Below are 23,896 nucleotides of genomic sequence, written 5' to 3'. Positions count from 1 at the left end.
ATGATTTTAAGACAAGCTGCAGCACTCTGCAAACAGCAAACCAGTTTTTTTCCACTGCAGGCGTACCTGTACAGGATGTTTCGGGGAACAGCACCATGTGAAACACTCAGCCACGCGCTCAGCTGAGAGAAGAAAACAAAGGAGCGAACTGCCAGTAAAAGGGTCTTCTCTTCAATAAATCGATCTCCACTCCTATGGTATTTAAAGACAAACACATGAGTATTGGCAAGAATATTCAGAGACCTATTAGAACTAGAACATTGTCAGATCTTCGGTCAGAAAATAAAATACAGCTTAATCAAGCAAAGCAAAAACTCCTCAAACATTTTGAAGATTCCAGAGCCTGATTTGTTTTTATACACATGGAAAAAAGATTGACATAACAAATGTTCCATGTTACCATTTGCAGCCAGGATCATTTCATACTCTGCACTGCACAATGGACACTGAAGAAATTTTGAGTATAAGATGACTAAAATTGAAATGCTTCAATTTCACTAGCAAACAGTGGTTTCTTAGATCAGTCCTCATGGCAAAGAGCCAGTTCAAAAACACTAATTGATTACTTTAAGGACTATAATATGACAAGATTCTTGCAATTATCAACTAATCCTCATATCCAACTTACTGTCGAGGAACTGGCTCCAAAATCCACCTTTCTAACAGCAATGCATCTTGTTTGATTGCAGGATCATTTAAATCATTCCCCTCTGTGGTGGGCCCTTCATCACTATAGCAACAGTCTGGAAGTAGCATCACTTCTACCATGATTGGAATATTGTTCTTCCACAGAAGCATAACCTCAGATCTGGTTCGCCTGGCCTGACGACACTGAGGGAAAGCAAAATGTCAACACACACAAGCCATAAAATACTAGCCAGATTTAAATGTAATTTAAAAGCACATTCTAAAATACTAGAGAAGGATAAGGGTCAAATTCTGTTTGGTTTTATCAAATCAGAAATAAAATTCCAGAGATACTAAATGAAAACATAATTAACACCTCCTTTACAGTTGCCATTTGAGCAGCTTTCTTTAAAAAGCTTGTAAAAATGCATTTCCCCAACCACTGCACTTTGCTACCTTGTAGTTCTCTCTCCACAAGGCACCCTCTTGGGTAGACAGACTCAAGCAGTATCTTTATAAATTCTGTGTCTTGGAGCTAACTTCTGCATGAATATAACTTAAATTCCCACAGTACTTGAGAACTTTTACTTGAGAGATGGGATGCTCCAACCTTACTCCCAAACAGCCTGGCTAGATTTGATGTGCTTGTGTTTTTTGGATCACTAACTTTTCCAGAACACCTGGAAAAGCAAAAAGTTAGGCAAGTCAGCCTACATTTTCTCAAAAGAAACCCCAGACCAAGAATACTAAGTATAGTGCTTGTCATTTGCATAATAAAGATTCAAACAGGCATTCAGGTAGTCATGCAGAACTTCATGTTCAAGGATAAAAGGCTTAATGATCTCTCATTTTAAGGACAGATCTATTATTAGCAGGATACTGAATTACATACTCATTTCAATGAAGGACTACCAGAAAGCCATTGTTACTCATGCTGAACTGTGAATCCACTGTGGGGTTCTTGGCTGACTTTAACCACAGGAGCAAGGATTTGTGACATGAAATGAGTACCACCGCCATACCTGAGCCAGTTTGTCGCTGCATTCATGCTTAGTTGTTGGTGGCTGACTCGACTGTGCTGGTGGGCAGTGAAAGCCCTCTGTCCTGCCCTTGATGGAGTACTCTGGTGTCCGGCCCTCAGTGATCAGCAGGGCCAGGGAGACCAGGAACTCCTCAGCTTCATACTCAAAGTATTCATCCAAAGTATCTGCCATTTCAAAAAGACAAAAATTAATGACATTTGCTGGATAACGACTGTTGGCTGACCCTGCAGTTTGTTTCAATTACACTTGAAATGAGAGTGGGCTATGGGAAACGGATCTTTGTGTCAGACTGGCTGCACTCCCCATAAAACCCACTGTTCCCCACTCCAGCACCACAAAACAATTCTCCTCATCTCATAATGTTGTCACCACAAACAAAGAACTTTGTTTTTCTACAGCTTTTCTGGAAGACAAAAGGTTTCCTGGGCTCTTGTGGGAGAAGTCTAATGACAGTATGACTTGGCATTGTTATTATCATCTGACAGATGGAATAAGAAGCCACAATATATCAGAAAGTAGATTAAAAATTGAAGAAAGAAGAAAAAGAAATATTTACTTCTATTATGGAAAAAGTGGGACACAATGTTCTTTAAGACTTTTATTGCAAATCCCTCCTGCTGAGAGCAAGGCTTACTTCAGAGGTCCATTTTTAGTTACCACTAACACATAGGAAATGTTCTGAAGAAACATACAGACTATTCATTGTTTTGTACCATGGTCAGTCTAAACTTGTGAAAGAATGAAAACTCAACAAGTCTCTGCAGACAAAGCAGCAGCTGGCATTGCTCTTCATGAAGAGCCCTGGCACACTCAGTCCCCACAGAGTTAAGAGGCACCATTTTATGGTGTTTTATAGAGCACCCTTCTCCTCCTCCTCCTCCCTCATCACGAGGATGTCACCCATCATTCGAACAGATTTAAGTACAACCAGATCATGTCGTTCCCCTCACTGCTTCAAAACACTTCAAGTTTCAAAATTATTTAATTGCTGAAGAGGTTACAGAAAACTCTCTTTTCCATGAAAGCTAAAATACATTACCTTCAAAGTCTATTTTAAGAGCAGCAAAGAAAAGCAGGTGGAGGCAGGGCTGTCAGCAGCTCTTTACCTTTATTTTGATGCTTTAGGGGAACAAAAGCACCTGACATCTCAGCAATTTTAGCTTAAATGTCCTATGTCATCCACCAAAACTGCCACAGGGAGAGAGTTAATTTCTATTCACGTTTCAATTATCATGTATAAAATACCTTTCAGAAGTCTTTTTTGTCTTGGTCCCCTAATAGCAGATCATTTGGCAAACACTGCACTGGCAGACTTGAGAGATGCATACAAGAATGGATGCATGAAACAAAAGCTCCAATTAAACGTGCAATTATCTGCATATGCAAATCATCAAGTGTGTACAACTAGCTTTTGCATGTACATATTTGCCAAGCCCAGGCTTGTACACCATGGACCCCAGGGCTTACAGACTGTTTGAAGGGATCTACACAAGGTAAGTAAGAAAAGTCAGCCCACTGCTGAAGAAGAGCCAGAGGACAGAGGAATTACCCTGGAGGATCCCATATGGCATGTGAACAATACATTAATTCATCTGGCATAAGTTAAAATGGTCATTCACCTGATGGATGGCAAAAAATATCTAATAAAGGGTGCAGGAAAGATTAAAGGAATGGTAAATAACAGAGAAGACAAGCCTCTGAGGTAGTGATATGAGTCACCTACAAAATTAGGCACCTGCACTTTTTTCAGCTGGAAGTCTGGTAAACAATAGGCAAGTCATACTTGGGAATAGGAAAATGGAATTTGGAAGACTCTGAAAAAGATTTGGATATACAACAGACAAAAAAAAAAATAGATTGCAGCATTATCTTGCTAAGTTCATCTTTGTATGTCCAAAGGCCATGGTAATTTCAAGAAAGTCACAGCAGGAAGGACCACTACTGGAGTATTTTGCATACTCTGACACAGAAGTTCAAAAATCTAGAAAGTGTTCAACAGGAGTAAGATTAATTTAAACAAGAATTGCCTCATGCTTAGCAAACTAAACAAAACTAACTCACCCCTACAAAAATCTGAAAGAATAATTGTTTTTAGTTAAAATACATAAAAACATGTATGATTTTTAAGAAAAATGCAAAGAGAGTGTGATCAAGATCAGCATGGTAAAATGTGATACCTGAAAATTTACACTAGAGAATTTTAAGTGGCAAGTACCAGTGAAACAGACATGCCCTTCAATACCATTAGCAGCTTACCAGATGAAGCAGTAGAGTTTCTATTATTTAGCTCTTTTTAAGAAGATAACCCATATGTTATCAAAATCTTTTGGACTTGACACAAATTAATGGACAAATCCTATGCCCTGAGTGCTTCTGCTGAGCAGTTAGATGTAGAAAAAAAACCCCACCCCTTTTTTGCATTAAAAAGCCTCCGTTACCAAAGCCTGTATTGCCTACCTAGAGTGCTCAGTGCCTTCACAGAGCTGTCACAGGTCACTACAAGGCATAGACAGTTTAAGATGTTCAGATAAAAGACCCAGTGAATAGTAAATAAGCAAGATCTAGTGAATAAAGCCAGGTACATATTCTGAAATAATCATGACTCAAGAATCAGATTACATACACAATATTGATTTATGTAAACAGACAAAGCTCACTTCCAAGTTCAATTTACAAATACTGCCTGTGTTCCTGTATCAGACCTATTATTTCAGAAGCAACCAGTTTCTTGCCTTAAGAATGGAAGAGAAGGCCCAACTAGCTAAACAGACATATTTATATTGTTATATTGGCTGCAGTTACAAAAACACCACGTTGCTTCAAAATAAAAATAGCATCACTAAAAAGCCTGTGTTGAACTAGGAAATGCAGCAGCATTATAAAGACAGGGCCAGTACTTTAAAATCATGTCAGCAAGGGAATCAACCAGTTATTTGATCTGGACTAAAAAAAAAAATTAAAGCACAATCAGCAAGAGGTATCAAGAAATATATTTTTTCCTACAAAGTTCATGTGGCATAATATCTTTTTTTAGCTCCACTAGATTTATATGCCATTTAGGAACTTCTAGGAGTTTTCATAAAGAAAAAACCCTATACCCATTGAGAAGCCTGGTAATTGTTCCTATACAACAGACACAGATGATGCAAGTTGATGCAATTGAGGACAAGGGTGGAATGACATTTATAGAAACAGCAAACTCAGTGTTTAGTTAAAAAAAGTCTTACTGTGTGTGTGCTGTAACTGTTTGGTTTTGTGTATGAATCAGCCCTAGCACACATCATATACTGTGTATAGAATAGCCTCAACCCTATAACCTGACTATACAACTAGGATTATTGTTCTGCTTCATTTCTAGCATGGCAACATGCCAAGTATATAGCTTAAAATATGCATCTCTGCACTGTCTGGGGTTTATTCTCCTTAAAACAGAAAAAATCCAGTTAGCTGACATAAGTAAATAAGAATTAAAGTAATAAGGCACTACTGCCCTCTAACCAATACATTATAACTAAAGGTTATTGACCAGGGGAGCACAAGAGATAGCAGCAGGTGTCAGACTACTCTAAAAGGAAGAAAGAGAAATTTAAATTTAGACTGAAGCTACTGTGCATAGAGCAAAGCATACAATACTAGAGAACTGAATATACAATACTGGAACTTTGTTTTCCTTTGCCTCCTGCACATATCAACCTCAACAAAGACTGATTTTCTACACCTTCTCAAAAAACAGAAAAGCCCATTTAACCAGAAATGTCAAAGAGTCTTAAAATCCTTGTCCTCCTACCTCCACTACACACAGGTGCATGAGCGCTGGAATACAGAATGAGAACCCACCCCCAAAATTGAAATTGGCTCACATCCTGAAACACCAATTAAGATTAGTTATGTGCTAGTAGGGATTCACAAATCCACTTAACTGTAACCCAAGGACTCTCTGAAAACTTCAGTTAATTGAGTTATGCTTAGCTGACTCCGTTCCCAACTAGGTCATGCTTGTGCAGACCAACTCCCTTCCCTTTCTTATCACAGCTTTTTCTGTAGTAATTACAGAAGATGTTTTCCTGAAATACATGTTTTAGAAGAGCATTTAATCTGTTTTCTAGGCCTAGGCCAGGAAACAAAGACATTTGGTATCACGTAACCCATTGTGTTCCAGGTGCCACCAGAAGATGCATCTGGGAGCTGCTACCCTGTCCTGCCTGGGCACAGCAAGGCAAGAAAAGGCCCCAGCAGAGCCTCTCCTGCCCTGTGCTACCCTCCCATCATGACCAGGCTGTGACACAATCACTATCTCTCTCAGTCCATGCTTATTTTATTGTCCTAGAACCTCTCATAATGCACTGCTCATCACAACTGTCTACCAAACTCGTCCTTCTCAGAAAAAGAGCTAATTTTTGCAAAGAGACTTTCTTCAAAGAAAGACAATTTCGTTCAACTGAAAGTATCCTTTAATCCTGACCTTTACTGATTGAGGGCTACTTCCTTTGAGAGTCCATGAAACAACTAATAATTGCCCTTGAATATGCTCTGTAACAGCCCAGACTTTTCCTGGAAAATCTTTAGGCACCCATAATGGATTTTGAAGGCCACTGATTAAAAGTAATCACATTCCTATTTTACTTAGAAAGTTGAAACTCAGTAAGCAAAATACTTAACAAAATATGGACTGCATGTTGTAGCCTGTTGGGATTCCCAGCTGATGCAAGCCCTGCTCCTGCCTTGCCCAGTGGGCACCGTGGCATGGCTGCCCACATCTGCTCTCTCCTTTCTTTCTCAAAGACTAAAAGCATGGCTTAAGTACTTGGATTTCTTTGTAGTGCTTTCAGTACAGGCAGTCCCTAAGGAGACACTTCAGTCCAAGGGTGCCATGGCAGGAGAGTCAGGTACACTGGAGGAGAAGTGGCTGCACTGTCAGCACTCAGAACCCATCACCTCCCAGTAAGGGCAGTGCCCTGCATTGAAAAACTTACAGCAAAAGCCCTTCCTGCAAATCAATCAACTCTGAATAAATTTTATATCTTGCTATTCCAAGAAACAGGTTAAAGGTACTTCCACATTTTAAGAGTAAGGCAGGGATTCAAGAAACTACTGTAAAGGAAATGAAACACAATGTAAACCTTTGACTAACAGCTTCTCTTCTGGAATTAGAAACACCTACGGATGCTTTGGTTAACTAATTCCACGTTGTGCTTCACTTCAAAAGAAAGTTGCCCTTGAATCCCCCAAATTCAAGATTCTCTAAATGAGCAGTCATGTTGTGTCTGCATATTACAAACCCATAATTATATCTGAAGTCACACGCTTCAAAAGCTTTGTAATATTAGGAGTTTAGGTATAATTTAAGCTATCAAGAGTTAAAGTTATGAGATGGCCTACTTTTTTCAAGAAACAAGCTATTAGTTAAACTCAAGCAAATGCAGTGAACTGGTTACCTTAATTTAGGAATAATCCTATACAGATTGACACGCATTGCCAACTGTCTTACATTCTTATGGGTCAAGATCTTTGAGCTCAGGGGCAGTCGTTGTGAAAACATGAGGAGAGCAGCACCACAATTCATCTTATTGTTACTGTCTGCTTACTTTTTCCAGGGTGCCAAACAGAACCACTACCTGGGTATCAAAGCAGTTCAGCTGTAGGCAGAAAATGGCAGCATAGGAATTTATATCAGAACTGATGCATACCTGCTATTCAAATAAAATAACAGTATAAGCAACAAAAAAAACCTCTAGTCCTACTTAGTTTCACATAAAACAGGAAGAAATTCACCTGCTTCTGTGTTGTTATTCCAGTTTATAACCAGAAAAACCAACCAAACACACTACCTTGTAAGTTACAGGGGATTTTTAAAACTCAAGACAGAGCTATGTGGAGCTGATGAAGTTATTCCAGAGTTGCAGAGCAGTAAGAATCAATCAGTGCCATGAGCTGCAGTGCAGAGTGCAGTGCTGCATTAATTCCCTGGGTGTGTGTGTATCACTGCTCATCTCCTGCACGTTCCTGCTGGATGCCTCTCACAGCACCCAGGGCTAATCTTGAGGCAGCTTTACTGTAAATAGAGAGACTGGTTTTAAAACTGGGCTGGGGCGGGTGGGGGAAACTACAATTCACATTTTACTAAAACTTTTTCAGGTTCAAACAGCTTAATGAGTACAGACATAAAATCCATTTAAAGCTTAAGTTTCTTGCAGTCATCTCAGAAACTACTGCTCTCTGGGAGTGTAAAATGCAGACTGTTAAACTGATCTGGGTGTTCCCATCTTGCTTCCTGCGTTTTGGCTGACATCCTATTTTGCCATCACCATGCCGCTTACTGAGTCACTTCTCTCCGTCCAACTGTAGCTTCTATTTTTATCTAAGCAACAACAGTTTAATGTGCTTCTTTTGATTTTTTGGCATTAAACCAAATTCCAGATCCAATATTTGCATTTTGATCAGGGAAACTGGATTTGTATTCCCTTAAGTGGACAAAGAAAAGAAATAAGAAAAAATGGTATCAGCTGAATCATTTTTTGCTCCACAATGAAAACACAAATTGTAAAGTAGGTTAATCATTACAATTTCAACATCTGCATTAAGTAGAAGGAAAGCAATACCTGAAAACATGAACTTTGAGGCTTATTTCAAATGCCGATTCACGAAAAGTTACAAGAGAACATGTATATTGTAAAATACAACTGTCCCACTCTATCCTGACATGGGTAAATAAGTGCTGAAATATCAGTGTAAAGCTCTAAGATTATCAGTGCTGCAATGGTTAGCAGTTTAAAAATAAGCCAGTTGTGGGAAGAGAACATTTTCTTTTTGCTGACCCCTAAACTAAAGGGGCTTTGTACCAATATGCTACAACTGGACAGGTCCTGAAAGCAAAGAGGACTTGGCTCAGCAAATGCCCTTAAGAGCACATCAATTTCTGTTTTCTTTTCTATTACTATTTCCTACATTGTGATTACATTAAATGTGATTACACAAAAAAACCCGAAGTTATAATGAAACAAAAATGCCTAAAAGGAGCAGACCAAGTAATTGCCATTAATTCATCTCTAGGTTTTTACATTTTTCCCTTGTTTAGCTGATGCTCTGCCTAAGCTAGTGTTAGAACAAACTGCGTGACACAATGCACCTATCTGAACAAAACAAGAGTTTAAATCCCAACAAAGCAAAAGGATTTCTGTCAGGTATTTCTGTTCATTTCTAAAAGAAAATAATTAGGAGAAAACAGCTCTTTTTTTAGAATTAGTGTGTGGTGCTGAGTATAGAATAGACACTTGGCTGTAACTGGAAGGGAATAGAAGGTTTCTACCTGGCCTTCACTCACCACCAATGCAGTGATTTCCTACCCTGGTAAATATGCTGATAGAAACTTTGCAGAATTATATTGCAAACAAATTTCTGTTTTAAATTCCACCCTAGTCCCAGGGGGTAGCAAGGGCAATGTGGAGGTCAGACCTAGGCTAACTTGACAGGCACTGGCACCACAATGCAAAACCCATCCAGATGCTCAGTTTGGGCAGCTGAAGGAGCCCTGTGTCACCCTAAAACAGAAAGCAGAGCACACTTCAGCTTACAGAGTACGTGAGAATTCCTTCCTGAGGTGTTTCCTTGGCAAATAACTGAGCATTTTTACACTAAAACACAGATTTTCCAATACAAAATTTCTATGGATATAATTTGTTTCCACGCTTCCCTCACTGGTATTGATGACTTTCATCAAGGCTTTCCCAGCCAAGGGAACTTTGGAGACAGGAATGATGATCACCACCTTCATTATGGCTGCTCATTAACTGAAGAAGGAGCTTAGCAGCAGCCACATGGCTGAAGACAACACGGACTGAAGGCTTGCATCAGCTTACTCTATTTCACCTTAGCTGTAAATATCATTCTGCAGTGACTCCACAGCTGCTGTTTTCTTTTCAAATGAAACCCAGTGTGTGTTAGCAATGAAAAAGCACATCTATTTAGCTAATCCTCACCTCTTCCTGAAGGCATATCATCCATGTGACAGTTGCAATTGGGTATTGGGAAGTCTAACTCCCAGGCCAAGACATCCTTCCCATTAAACAGGTTGATGGCAGCTCTGCATTAAATTCCAGCTGTGACAGCATTTTAATAGTACATAAATAAAAGTGTGTGCCAGAAATTTTATTTCAGGCCCTAAGCACAATACAATGCAGGATGACATACATAAGATTCAATTTTAATTTGTTTAACAATCCAGCCTGACAAAGATTCAACTACTTGCAGACTTCTGTACTGTTTCATACAGAGATTGGTGTAGAGATGGAAAGCAGTAATTTGTGATAATAAATCATTTCCAGATGTTACTGGAAAACAACACAGACCTTTTAAAAAGTCCTGCAGTAGGTATTTCAGTGCCTGTGAGAGTTGCACTTAAAAAGACTGGATGTTTGCACCTTTTGCTGACCAGATTTTTGCTGAAGTGTCACTCGGTTTATTCCTCTGTAATGTATCTTCACAACAGACACAAGTATCTTTGGGCTCAGCATTTATAGGGACGAAGTGTTATCCTTGCCAAATATATTGGTTTCTAAAATTTCCCCATTAACACAAACAAGTTTTCTCTTTGGGATATTTCATGCTTTATTTCATCACCTTAAATGCGTATTGTACTTCGAAACTTTGGTAATATACTTTCAAGTGTTCTTGTGCTTCTTTTTCTATTAATATAGATAAAATAGCACTTCTTTTCTGAAGAGAAATATAAAGTAGCTTTCAGCTTTCAAAAGGATTTTTAGCAAATTGTTTAGAAGAGTCATTTAGTGCCTGACAAAATTGCAATGGGAACACAAAAATCTCACTGGGAAAAGCCATCTCTACTCCGTGTGTGCACAGGTTCCACTCTGGTTTACAACCACCAGGCACAAGTTCTTCTTCCCTAAAACCATTGCAATGAAAAGAACTGTTACATCATGTGCCCTTTGCTTCAGACCATAGCTGGACTTGTTGGAAAATAAACCAGAGATTGAAAAAGTGCTGTGTGAGAGCTCTGACTCACTTTTGGGCAGAATCAGCAGGCATGCCACAGCTGCTGGAGTCAGGGAAAGCCCCTGGTAAAAGGACCATGTTGACTTATGGGACCACACTTTATGGAGACCTTTCACTGAGCATTCAGCCTTCAAGACAATACTGTTGTCTAGGCAAGTGAGGTTTCATAAGCACCAAAAACACTCAGCCTTCCACACACTCAGAAAACTTTCAACAACCAATACTCAAACACTCCTCTTCACACTGCAGTCAGGTGCCAACAGGCCTGACTGATGGTTTTTGAAAACCATGCTACTGAGAAAGCTCTTGTATGCTGAAAACCTCCTCAAAAGATACCTATCAGTATCTAGTTTTAATAGATACTGCAATTTCTCAGCTTTACTATGGTTACAAAAACCCCAATCAAAAACAAACCAGAGAAGACTGGGGACAGGGGTGGGCAGAAGTCTACATATTAAAAAAAAAAACCAAACACCTAGTCTAATTTTTGGTGAGTCTACTTTTATTAAAGACCACTAAGAAAAATAAAACCAGACAAACAACTCTCCCATGTAGGTTAGTATGTGATTTCTTCAGGGGCAAGAATTGTGATCATTTACATGTAGCACATTTTAAAAGTTTTGGTTTTATTACTTACATTACAAATTGGGTAAGAGTGTAGAATAGGTGCTATCAGCAACTCACCAGTGCAGCAATAAACCCTGCACCCATGGAAAAAGCAACCCTTCTCCCTCAAGAATGGAGAACACTCAATTTCAAATATCCTGATGTCTTAGAGGAACCTGTAAAAACCATAAAGTTATGAATGAATGCCAGCACTGTTACCTAGGTCAGCCAATGGCCCTGATCCAGATAAATGAAGGTTAATTTGTGTTATTTTTAAATTCTAGAGAATATGACAGTCTGTGCAGTTTTCCACTGGGCTGAAAAGACCTCATGGGCCAGCAATTAAAAATCTGCAATTCTTGGGCAGTAATGAACTTGTAGTTCAATCCAAATCATCAAAATAGTCATTGTACGTGTCTAGATGTATTTCACCTGTGCAAGTACTGAATAGCTTGATGTATGCACTTTTTCCTTCTCTTTGCTTTCACCCAATTTGAAGACTTGACAGGATCTAGCTGAGTACATTTATTTTGTTACAGATCAGACTGACCTTAAGATTTTAAAAAAAAAACAACAATCAGACTAATGAAACTCTAGAGCACCAGACCTTGGAAAGTACCTTTTTAAAAACTGGGCCCACTTGAACAGCAAAATTTCAAACAGCATACTTGCTTGATTGCAAAATTTAAGTGTCTGCTTTCCCTCTCCCCTTCATTCAACCATCCTTCCAGGCTTGCATGCAGCTTTGAAAGCTATCAGAACCATCCAGCCACCAGGCACCTCACAAAGAACAAAACAAGCTTCTGACAATCCCAGACACAAAGACACTCGTACCAAGAGCCAAAATTAACACTGCCGGAGCAGGGATAATGGTGGTGTGTTCACCATGTATCTGCTGAAAACAGTTCTCCCTTGCAGGGGAAGAGCTCTGTCACGCTGCTGCTGGCAGGGAGCAGGGCAGGGACGGGGAGGACAGCAGGCAAAGTGTCCCTGCACGGCGCTGACCTCGAGTGCCCCACCGGGCTGGCCTGGCTCGGAGCCCACTGGCTGCACGTGTGTTTGTAACACCCTGTACTGCGGATTCTTGGAACGCTCCTTCCAGAGAACACAGGGACGGGGCTCACCCCTCCACGGCCACCTCCAAGCCAATCTCACCAGCAGCAGCAGCATCCTGCTCCTCGAGATAAACTCCCAGGTTATGCAAGAGGAAAGGATCCAAAACCTGCTCGCGTGCTCTGAAATCATGTGACCCGTGAGTCAAGGGACAGAGCAATTAATTATTAGGAAAAACAAAACACTACACTAAAAATAGTGAACACGAGCAGCACATGAAGAATAACAGCTTTTATCCAGTCAAAGCTCAAGGCCCTCCCCAGCCTCTTTTGTATCTGGGCAAAACAAACTGACATGAGCAAAGACAGACAAATAAATAAAACCTTACTTTAGTTCCTCCTTGATACTTCACAACTATATATTTAATTAAAAGTAAACAGTGGGGAAAAAAACCAAAAAGTTGAGGTTGAGTTTTGGACCAGCAGAAAAAGTATTAATACCCAAAGTAAATATCCAATGCAATTTCAGTCAGAAAATACCAAATTTACTTTCTTTCAGGGAAAATTGCTCTGAGAAGAATTCAGCTCAGATTTGCAAAAAGCTTCACTTCAACTACTAACACAGTTCAGGCAACATTAAGGATTTGCCCACTTGTCAGGTTTAATAGATCTAATAAATTATTGTGAATGGTCAAGTTAAGCATCAGGTAAAAAAAACAAAAGCCCTTCACAAACATTCCAGAATCCAAGTGCCTGATACTCATAACTTATTTTGTCAACCCTCCCATTAGCAAAACCATTATACAGAGATTTTCTACTAGAAATCAATAAAGAAAATAAATTTTGTTATTATCAAGGGACAACAATGCATAATTTTGTTGGAGGAAGACGATTTTTTCTAAGAGATAAGAAAACAGCAAGCACAGAAGAGTAGTCAAAAAGACTTAAAGTTTCCATTTAGAAGTATCTGATTACACTGGCTATTACTGTAAACAGCTGGTTTTTTGCAATCACTTATCTTCAAGAACTAATAAAAAACACATCTGAGAGATTTTTAGCACAGAACATTTTATTCTTACCATCTGAATTAGTGGCTGAAGAAAGTTCTGAAAGGATCAGAATCTGGCATGGGAACCCAGACAGCAACCTGCACTCTTTGTCCCTAGAAAAACATGCAAACTGGGTTCACTACACCCTCCTTGCTGGGCTGAATCCCTAGGAAACAGCATTCAGAGAATTGCTTTTAGTATGAATTGGTTTTCCTCTCGAGTATGGAAAAACGCTTGTCTGAAATCCAAAGGTTTTCCTCAGAGATAAATTCCTCACAGTCCAAGCTGGAAGCATGCCCTGCCAGTGGGGACCTCTGGGCTGGGCACAGCCCACGTGAATGCCACCTGGCACCAGCGAGCAGATGGCACTGCCTTATCTGCCTGCCCGGGGAAGAGACAGCACTGCCCGCAGGATTTCTCATGGAATTTGTGTGAAAAAGGCACAGACAAGGTTATGCCTCACCACCATCCAGCCTTGTAAGGCACCTCTGGTCGATGTCTAAACAAGAAACCGTACTCTCCTGTTCTTTTTTGCCTCTTAAAACATCATCTTTCATAACAAGAAAATTACCTTCTTTTTCTTCTCCTTTCAACATCCTCCGTGGCTCACCAGCACTCCTGTTGTCACCCACTCACTACTGCAGTAAACTGGCCTGTGATTACTTTAATCACCAGTCCTCACTCCCCCTGTGTTGTTCTACACTCTTGATTAAAATGACTCTGCTTTGCAGCTTCTCCATTACGGTGATAAAGGCTTGTTAGCCTGTGGGAGCACAGTTTATCTGTCTCCATCAGTATTATCCCTTTGTCTCCACACAGCCCTCTGTTGGAAGCCATTGATTTAGCGTTTGATACTTGCATAAGGTCTGAGGTGAGGACAGTCTTTTGTTCCATGCTAGTATAATACCCAGCTAAGCATGACAACAAGTGTGAGTTTTAATTTGGATCACAGATAACAAATAATAATCTTCAGGAAATAACTCCATGAATTTGCTTCCCTTCTCTTTAAGTCGTCTTATGACGGAGTTAGACACCTGGAGGATGAAGAAGTCCTTGATCCATCTGACACAGCAACACAAAACAGTCAGGAAACACAGCCTGAGAATATAGAGGCTTGCTACACAACTACATGAAGTACTTCCTTCACTTTGTAAAGAAGCCACTGCTGTAGTCAAGACCCACAAGCATAGATGTACCTCACAAACACAGCAAAAGCTGAGCAATCTACATGTTCTTAACAGCACTGATAGGAGAGACTTAAAACAGGTTTTTTATGCTGTATGAGAAGCGACCTGGACTTAGTTATATACACAGCTCTTGTTCATGATTTCCCAAATGAAACCCCACCCTCCAGTACTTTCAGCGCCATGAAGTTTAGTCTATAACAACAATCCTTCTTACCCTAAAAAGAGACATTGATATATTCTGGTTTGAATTTAACTACAGTAGGTACAGCACACGTAGAGTAACCTTGCTCTAAAAATAAGAGAGCACTTGGGGCACTTCCAGCATCCTGCTCACACAGCCCAAGGCCAGTGGGAGTCAGAGAACTCACATCCACCCCCCACAGATTCTTCCTCACCTCTACCATGCCCAGGTCAAATGCAGAGAGCTTCCCACCTCCTGCTCCCTTTCCCATTTGCAATGCCTTTCAAGTCACATGAGGCAATTTTCATGTTTAGTTAAATGGAAAGGATTCAGAGAAATCTGCTCAGATTATAAACTTCTGCATTTAAACTGATGCTTTAACTGCCAGGCATTTTAAAGTATACAGTAAAGCACTTCAGACATCTTTTGGAAAGATGTTATGGGAACTCGAATACACAAGGCCTCTAGGAATTCATATCCACTTTTTCTTCGTTTACCTTTTCTCCTTCTCCAGCTGGTTTGCTTTGCCTTTTAAAATTTGTTTTAAAGTCATAAAACCAACAAGTTATCTTGAGTTTCATAAACTTTACTAAAACTGGAGTGTAAAATGTGTTAGTTGCCATGGCAGTCATGAGGAGTTGCTGGGTCAGGATGTAGAGAACTTCTCTTGTTCTGTCTCATCATTTGCATCAGAAGTTCAGCCATCTGTTATTAACTATTTAACAACAGTCTTGCTTGTTAGCATTGGTGCTTGCTATTTAAGTCTCCCCACCTTCAGCCCTTTTGAAAATCTCCTAATTAATGTGGAAATTCATCTGAGGGCTCAGTTATCTTTCAGGTAGGATGACCACCATTACTTCAAGTTGGCCAATATTCTCCTTTCTCACCAAGGAAAAAGCAAACACTTATGCAGACAGCAGCCTCTAGAAGCAGCAGCTTTATTGTTAGACAGCAATTTGAAAAGAATTTCATCAGACAGTAGATGATGTGGCTGAACTCCAAGAGAGGCTATATTCCTCCCATTTAGGTACACTCCACTAAACATTATCTTCCCCAAGTTCCACAGCATCCCTCAATCTTCTTTATCCCAACTTCTTGATATTGCAAAATAAAAGTTTTGTAGTTTTATTCCAGAGGATGAATAGCATTGATTCAACCATGTGTTGCTAACAAGTAAATACTGCCTTTTATCCTCTGAGAGAATCTGAAATATGTTTGTTTACTTGCTGCATACCTGAAGAAAACAAAACTTAGTTATTCATTTCCAAGCTTAGAATTTTGGAATTAAAAGCATTTTACTTTATCTTTACTCTGCTATCTTCATTTAAATCTGCATAACCTAAAGAAAAATACTCTGAGTCTCATTCTAGGAAAGCAGGCCAGTCTTGTTGCTCCTCACTCATCACACCCTCAAGAAGAAAGTGGGAGGCTGTACAGTGACAAAAGGGAACAATGCATCTCACTGTTCCTAAAACTACTTCACAAAAAAAACCACACCAAAAAAAAAAAAAAAAACCACCCTCCAAAAAATACCCAAAAAACCAAAACCCAGTACTATTAGGGGCAAGGAAGAGGCCTTCAGCAGGAAGCAGGAAGTTTTTGTTTCAGTCATTTAACACCCTAACATATGCTAAGAGCACTCTGTTCACAGGTACACCCAGCAAAACTCAGATCCTCCGAAATTATAAAGTGGAAGAAAATTTTGAAAAATACTTATGTGGGATACAGAGAGTTGCAGAGCATCAGAAGACTAAGTCACACATCCCAATAACAAGACTATTTTCCAGGCTGGTCTGTCTTTCACGATGACAAGCAGATCAGCAGCCTGTTATATGCACAAATAATTTCAGAGCAGCAGAACATGGCTCAGAGACAGCAGAGGCTGAGATGCCTTCTCAGACTAAAAAAAATGAGAGATTGGGTAGATACAACCACACATAGGATAGATATGATATAATACAAGGGTTTAGAGATCCAGAACAAGAACCCAGTGTCATTACTTGTGGTTCAAAAGAGAATGATGCAACTGAACAGTCTAGAAGTGCTTGAAAAGATTTTCCTTTTAGCATGTTCAGGAAAATTCTGCATTACAGATATTCAACTTCACATGTGAAGGCTTGGAGAAATACATCCAGGGCAGCTTTCTGACTATCAGACCATATCAGCTCGACAGGCTTGCTTCAACTCCAAGAAGAATGTGAACACTGATGGCATAATTAAGCTCAAAATAAATACAGTCATGGGGAAGAACTATTAAGCACATTTTCTGCCTACATGCAAGGCACCTACTAATGCCACTGAGCTGCCAAAAAAAACTAAAAAACAAGAAAATGAGAAGCAAACCTAAGAGTGCAAATGCACTGATAATATTAAAGCTTGTAAAGAGCATTAAGAGGGAGAAGAGATAGAAACACTCAAGAATTCAATAATTTTATTTTAATGGACAAGACATTAAACATCAGAGTATGCAGGTTAATAGGAGCTGATATCCCTATAACTTTATTACAACATCATGTCAGTTAGAAATCACACCTACAAGCTGGAAACTTCTGCAGAACTGCTGCTAGAACAGAACTAACTATCAGGGTAATTAAAAAAGCACACAGGAGAAAAAGCACAGGACTTGTTAGGAAGTGTCCTCAGGTGAGGAATGCAGATTAAGAATTCCATTATTTTATCTGAAATACAGAAAAAGACAAAACAAAAAGCCCAGAGCAAACTATTTTCATAACATCTGACCTCTTCTACTGCAGCTTCTTTTTTGTATTCATCTTCTCTTTGTGCTACTTGATCTCCCAAAACTTTGATGTTACAAACCATTCATTGTCATCTAAGTGGTGGGTAATTTATCTTGTGGAACCTTGTCAGAACATGTTTGACCACCCAAAATCCTCCTCCTAGCTAGTAAGGCTACCTCCAGCTTCAGTAGGTTTCAGTATTTACAGCCCAAATTATTGAGAGGGTGGGGTGGAGGGAGAGGCATAAGGCTAGCAGACCAAAGGCAGAGACTGTACTTCTTCCTGAGAAATGCCAAGAAGCTCTGAGAGATGAAATTGATGATGGTGGAGCAGCATGAAGCTCCTCGGGTCATTTTTCCAATGCCATTAACCTTCACCTACAACGCCTGCTCTTAAGTGGTTAAACAGTAACCTGCAAAAGTAAAAAAGTTACAAAAGAGACAATATATGCTTCCCATTAAAAAAAAAATTCTGGGAGAGTGGCCAGGCCCATAAAATTGTTTTTAAATTTTATTTGGGAGGATAAATTAGGACATTATAACTCTTAAGCTGTGTAAAAGACTGCACTTTAAAATGGACACCAGAGCCTACTATGGAATTTTGAATGCATAAAGCAAAAGAACATTTTTGATAGTTTTAGAATTGAACTGTGTCACAAAGCACAATTCAGCTATTTACAAGTTTCCATGCTGTAAGTCATGTTATTAAGCGGTAATAGTTTTCTGGTACTCCAAATAATAAAACATGACATAGGGTCAAAACTGAAAGGCTTAACAGAATTTCAATCAAGAATCTCGTTTGCCTCTCTCTTCCCTAATATATGGTAATTTTCCACATAGCAAGATGGCAGACTCACATATTTAAAATTTAATCTGTGCAATTATGAAATTTCACTTTGTCCTCTCAAAATTCCTTACTACTTTACAAAGCAATGCTTCAGTGATTCAAAGCCAATATTCCCACACAAAACACAAGAGTACACTAGTGGAATCATTCCTCCTCCCGCGCCAGGAGTGGGTCATCCAATGTCAGCAAGCTCACTTAAATTAGAGCTCTTGCACTTTTCAGAGGAATATCAACAAGCTCTAGACACAGGATGAATAAATATATAACTATATATGCAAGTCCTTGGTCAGAGCAACATTCTCATTTAGATAACAAGTTAGCATAAAAAGCAATAGATAATCCTCAATTCTGCACTGAGTTTGGTATAATATTAATTAGCTTTTTATACCATATAGTTGAGCAACCAGTAAGATGCTAATTAAAAATACTTATTTTATTGCCCCCAAAGCTGACATATTTGCATCAGCTTCATTTGCCCCAAGACAAACAAGTAGTGGCAAAGGGCTAATAATGTTTCATGCATTGTTTCTAGCAGAAATCAAAATACTGTAATAGTTTCCTCCTGCTGGAGGAAAAAAAAAAGAGGAGAGAGAAACTTGACCTACATAACAAGGCACAGAAGAAACTCAGTTAAGCTTCAGGGTGTTTTTGGGAGAGGGAAGAGGTTGGTTTTTTTCTCATAACAATGAAGACTCAAACAGTTACATATGGCTACACTAACTACAACTGTTAGCACATCTGACACTTAACTAGCGTCTCACTTTTGAGGCTTAAAAATCCTCCCCTCCTGTTCCAGGACATTTAATACTCTCGCCCTAACAACCTAATGAATTAATCGAGTTAATTTTTAGGCTGTCCATTACTTTCCTTTAAGGGAACGTTAAAAAAGGAAAACGAAAAGCCAACACCAACTCACAGAAATTCAGCCTTTCATAGGCTCAGTACACGGAAGGAAAGGAAGAACGCCTGGTTTGGGTTTCTAAAGGCACTGTTTACAGACTCAGCCGGAGAGGCAAACTTTGCTACACTTCAGTATAGGTGGATTTCAAATCACCTTTCTCAGACAAACACCGCCAACAGCCGCCGACTACTCTGAGTTACACGGCTCGAACTGGTTTCACGCCTTGAAGCCTGTCCGGGCCGGTGCCACCGGCCTTCCAGCCTCCCCCCGCCGCTCCGCCCGGCCCCCTCCCCGGCGCCCCGGGCCGAGCCGAGCCGGGCCGGGCCGGCCCGAGCCGCGGGGCTCGCTGCCGTACACACCTTCTCCGCGCGGCCCGGCGCTCCCGCAGCGAGCCCCGCAGCGCCGGCGCGGGCGGGAGGGTGCCCACGGCATCCTCCACAAAGGAGGCAGAGTAGGGGCGCGCATAGCAACAGGGCCGGGCGCCGATTGGCCCCGCCGGCCGAGCGCCGGCCCCTCGGCACGGCCCGGCCCCCGCGCCCGCCCGCCCGGGCCAGGTGAGCGGGGCGGGCCCGCCGCGCCACAAACCACCGGCACCGCCGGCGGGGCCGCGCCGTCCGACCGGGACCGGCGTTACCGGCACCGGGCCGCGGCGGAGCCGGCGGCACGCGTGGGAGGGCGGCGGTGCCTGAGCCGGGGCCCCGCGGAGGGGATGCCAAGGGCCGGCAGGGCCCGGCTGCCCCGGGCGCGCTGGCACCGCGCTCCCCGCAGCAGCGAGAGCAGCTGCCGTGCGTCTGTGCGCTGGCACCGCACGTGGAATGTTCCCGCACAGCACCGCTCCGGAGAGCCAGCCCGAGCTGCGGGCTGTGAGGTGATGAATATTTACATCTAGAGCGGAAAAAGCCGCCAGCCCGTCCTCCTGCCAGCCAGCACCAGCCAACTTCCCACCGCTCTTTTTCCATTGCTCAGCCCACTCGGGAGCGGCTCGGCCACCTCACTCCTCTGACCCTCCCGGAGCGCACAGCGGGGAGAGGATCCCGCATCAGCTCTCCTCCTTGCCCTACTGCGGCTCTTACTTCAGTATTTGTAATGCCACTTCTGAGGACTAATTTATGAGGTTGTTTCAAGAGAGTAGTCTCAAAACAACATGTACTATTTTAGATATAGTCTAAACAATGTACTGGCTACGTTAAACAATTTCATCCAGCTCTGACGTATTTACAAGTATTAAAGTCAGATGACAGCACCATATTAACATAATCAGGGCAAAAAACCTATCTCACTCTCAGCCTAACCACATCACAAAGCAAGACTAAAACCCTTGTTCTGTAATTAGATACCATGAAACTATGAAAAGTCCAGATCAAACTAGACTACACAGCCACATTGAAAATCCAGTACCACTCACTAACCCATTCAAGAGCATGGAACATGCCACTTCACAAAATTACTTTTCCCCACTCACAGTTTATATAGCAGTGTAATTTAGCTGTGGTTGCAAGAAAACACAGTCTGTACAAGATTTTAAAGTAGACATTTTATCCGAGGAAGGTCAGATACCTTTTAGTAGTTGGCCCATTTAAAGATCTCACATACAGATAGAGCTTTACAGAGAGTTAGATGCAAAACATACCATTTCATTAGTCACTGACATTCAAGCTTCCTGTATATTTTATTTTACCTGTCTGCTTTCCAAGTATTTTTCCTTCATGGAACATTTACTTCTACAAAAACAACTGTCATTCACACAGCTGTCTGAAAAAGCAATTTCAGGTTGTCTTAATCAACTAGCTAGCATTTGAGAAAAGCACTCAGATGATTTTCTATAAAACAGTTATTCAGTATCTACAGGAGGAATGGGAGGCATATGAGGAATATTTATCACATTAGTAAACATGGTATGTTTAGAAGTTTTGCTAACAAGAGGCAGGAGCAACAACACCAGAGTCAATTCGCACAGGGGCCAGCAGAGACAGCATTCAGGAGCCACCAGCTGTTTTTACAGGCAAACTAACAATGGTTTAGTGACGAGCAGCTGTCTCTAGATGACGGGCATACCTACCCACCATCCTGCTCCTGAACAGTCTCCCCACACTGCGCTACTGCGGCGCAACCACAAAGATCCTTTTCACACTAGATATTCTTCAAGTAGGACAGCTTGTTGACACTCCAGCTTTTAAGCTTACAGTCCTAAAGCAGCTGTAGGTACACTGAGCTGAGCTCTGTGCCTGTCTGTGGATGAACACCCCAGAAGTGAATGCATCCGGCCTAATAACATGCTACATTTATAAACTGAAATATTAGAAATTCTACCAAAACAAAGCCTACCTTGAAGGACATTACTCATTTATTGGATCTCTCATGCTCCCACAAATTCCAGAGGCACAAGATACTTTACATGAGAATATGGTAGCACACAGAGGTATACACAGGACTTTATCCTAGGCTGCATACTTCACCATCATGAAGTACCTGCACTTCAAATACTATTACTATGCTCGCTGTTCTAACACTCTGCAAAATGACAGGCAATGATCACGATAACCAGACTCTATTTTAGTCCACCTTCTGCCACAAATAAAATAACACTTCTAAAAATAAAAAAGGTGAGGTCTTCATAACTATGGATTTTATCCCAACGCTGGGAGTAAGAAGCCCTACACATTCCATAAAGCAGGAAATCAGAGCCAAGCATGGTTCATCTTAACATCAAGTGAATTACACATTAATTCAGAAGCACTTGCCAATAGACATTACTGGCATCATCCCTACATTATAAAAAACACTCAACTTCAACGTTTGAAGGGCCAGGCCAAAGCACAGGATGTCTAGTAATGAGCTAGTTCAGAAAAACACACTAATTCAGGTTCCAGCCCTCCCTTGTGCAGGAAAAGCCAGGTATGCATGTGACCCCTAAGGAGCAAAGCCTAAGTGACTCCATAGCACCTTATGTTTACCCAGCCTAGTCATGGAGACAAGCTAAAAATAAAAATACACTTCCACTAACACATCCCTTCCTTGAAACAAACATTTTGGATAGAGTTACTAATTTGCAGAACACAAAACCCCCAAGTGCTCTCATGTAGACTGCCTTACTCCCCTTCTCCCAGTACAGATGCTCAATTCCTCAGAACAAAGCTGAGGTCAGTTCTTGATGCCTGCAATGCATGTTAAAGAGATCTCACACTCTGTGTATAGTTTTCCTTTTACTTATGCTCAAACTCAAATTTCTTGAGTGAGAAAGGATACATATAGTCCACAGTACACCTATAGAAGCTGAAAGGATCAGATGCTAACAATCCCACTATGAATTTCTAGTGCTATCAACTATTCCTCCTGTTTCCCATGCATAAACTAGCTATTTGGTTTTACTCCTCCACTTTTTACCAGCAGACTCCTCAGAGGGGTCCTCCACACCTTGCTTGGGTTAGCATGGTGTAGGCAGTTACACCATGAGTACTACTGCTAGTACAGCTATGGCAGCAACCATTACTCAAGGCCTATCCTCCACTTCTAGCTCTCCAGATACTTTGTTTCTCATGGTTTCCCCACAGTAAACAAAATTCCTCTGGCGACTCAAATAGCATGTGCTTCAAAAGGAAGAAGCTGTTTCCCCCTCAGCTTAAAACAAAGCAAAATCATACCTTTCACTAAAAGGTAACTGAAGTGGGAAAACTTTCTATATATAGAAAATATACTTGAAGCTCAATTTTAAAGACATTTACAGCAGAGAAAAAAGGGCTTTTACCTTTGAACAGCATGAGTGTTGGTATCAATCCCTTTGACCTAACTGCAGTCCCAGTCCATGCTGACCTTCACAATTTTGTCCCTGTTCAGTTCTTATTGATAGGAAACTCCCACTCTTTTATTCCACATCTCTGTAATATTTACTGAAGTTCTTCCCTTCTTGATGCAACTATTGCCTTCTCCCCTACCCTACCCTCAAATTCACCCACTTAATGAAAATTTTAAAAATAAAGAAAAGTAAACAGAAGTCTTGAAGATTCAGGAGTTTTAAAGATTCAGATCTAACATGCAAAGGAAATGCACCAGTACTTGTGACTTTTCAGAAAACTGCACATTAAAAAAGGCATCAGCTCAACATATCAGAACTTCACTCTCTGTTAACACAGAAGTTATGGCAAGGAGCCATCAGACATTTACTCAGATACTGCTCTTACACACCCTCTCTGCCCCCCCAAGTCTGCAAACAAAGCCTTCCACCAAACTTGCTGACCTGCCTGGAAGTGTGAGTTTGAGCCACGGTTTGTTTCACTTGCGTTGCTGGGCTGGTGCCCTGGCAGGGAATCAAGGAGAACAATACCTGGCAGGGGAGAAGAGCTTCCCATTGCTCTGAAAAAAAAGCAGGCTGACCACAGCAGCCCTTCCTGCACCTCTCCTTCTCCTTCCGTTGTCCCTCAGAAGAAACCACCTGCCTCTCTACCACCTCCCATTGTGGTGCTGACTGCACTGAGGATGTGGGATAGTACTTGCCATTTTCAATTCTACTGAAGTTCTGTGTCTCTTTTTGCCCTTCCTGCCCCCATTACACAAAACAAGGTGATACTTGCACAGCATCCTGAGAAAGAAGCTTGATTTGTTACAGCACAGAGAAGTGTGAAAGATGTCCTAGAAATCCTGAAGGCTCATTAGTGGGCAA

At 41.0% G+C, this 23,896-nt stretch overlaps 1 protein-coding gene across 5 annotated transcripts in view; it reads right to left on the bottom strand.

The window, feature by feature from the left end:
• The window catches only part of ATOSA (atos homolog A), a 47,313-nt gene that overhangs the window by 15,607 nt on the left and 7,810 nt on the right, over window positions 1-23,896 (bottom strand). For 3 of the 5 annotated variants that reach the window (XM_084213354.1, XM_084213353.1, XM_084213356.1), the window contains 3 exons: window positions 1,650-1,834; window positions 629-831; window positions 67-192 (listed from right to left, as the gene is read on the bottom strand). In XM_084213354.1, the coding sequence (XP_084069480.1) occupies window positions 67-192; window positions 629-831; window positions 1,650-1,834 (514 nt within the window). Of the gene's footprint in view, window positions 1-66; window positions 193-628; window positions 832-1,649; window positions 1,835-11,363; window positions 11,462-19,598; window positions 19,652-23,896 lie in introns of those variants that run through there. The other 2 variants (XM_084213357.1, XM_084213355.1) reach the window with 2 other exon arrangements.

The sequence above is a fragment of the Fringilla coelebs genome, assembly GCF_963513975.1.
Source record: "Fringilla coelebs genome assembly, chromosome: 12".
Classification (NCBI taxonomy): domain Eukaryota; kingdom Metazoa; phylum Chordata; class Aves; order Passeriformes; family Fringillidae; genus Fringilla; species Fringilla coelebs.
The sequence above is the reverse complement of the archived record's forward strand: the minus strand, read 5'-3'. Positions and strand labels throughout refer to the sequence as shown.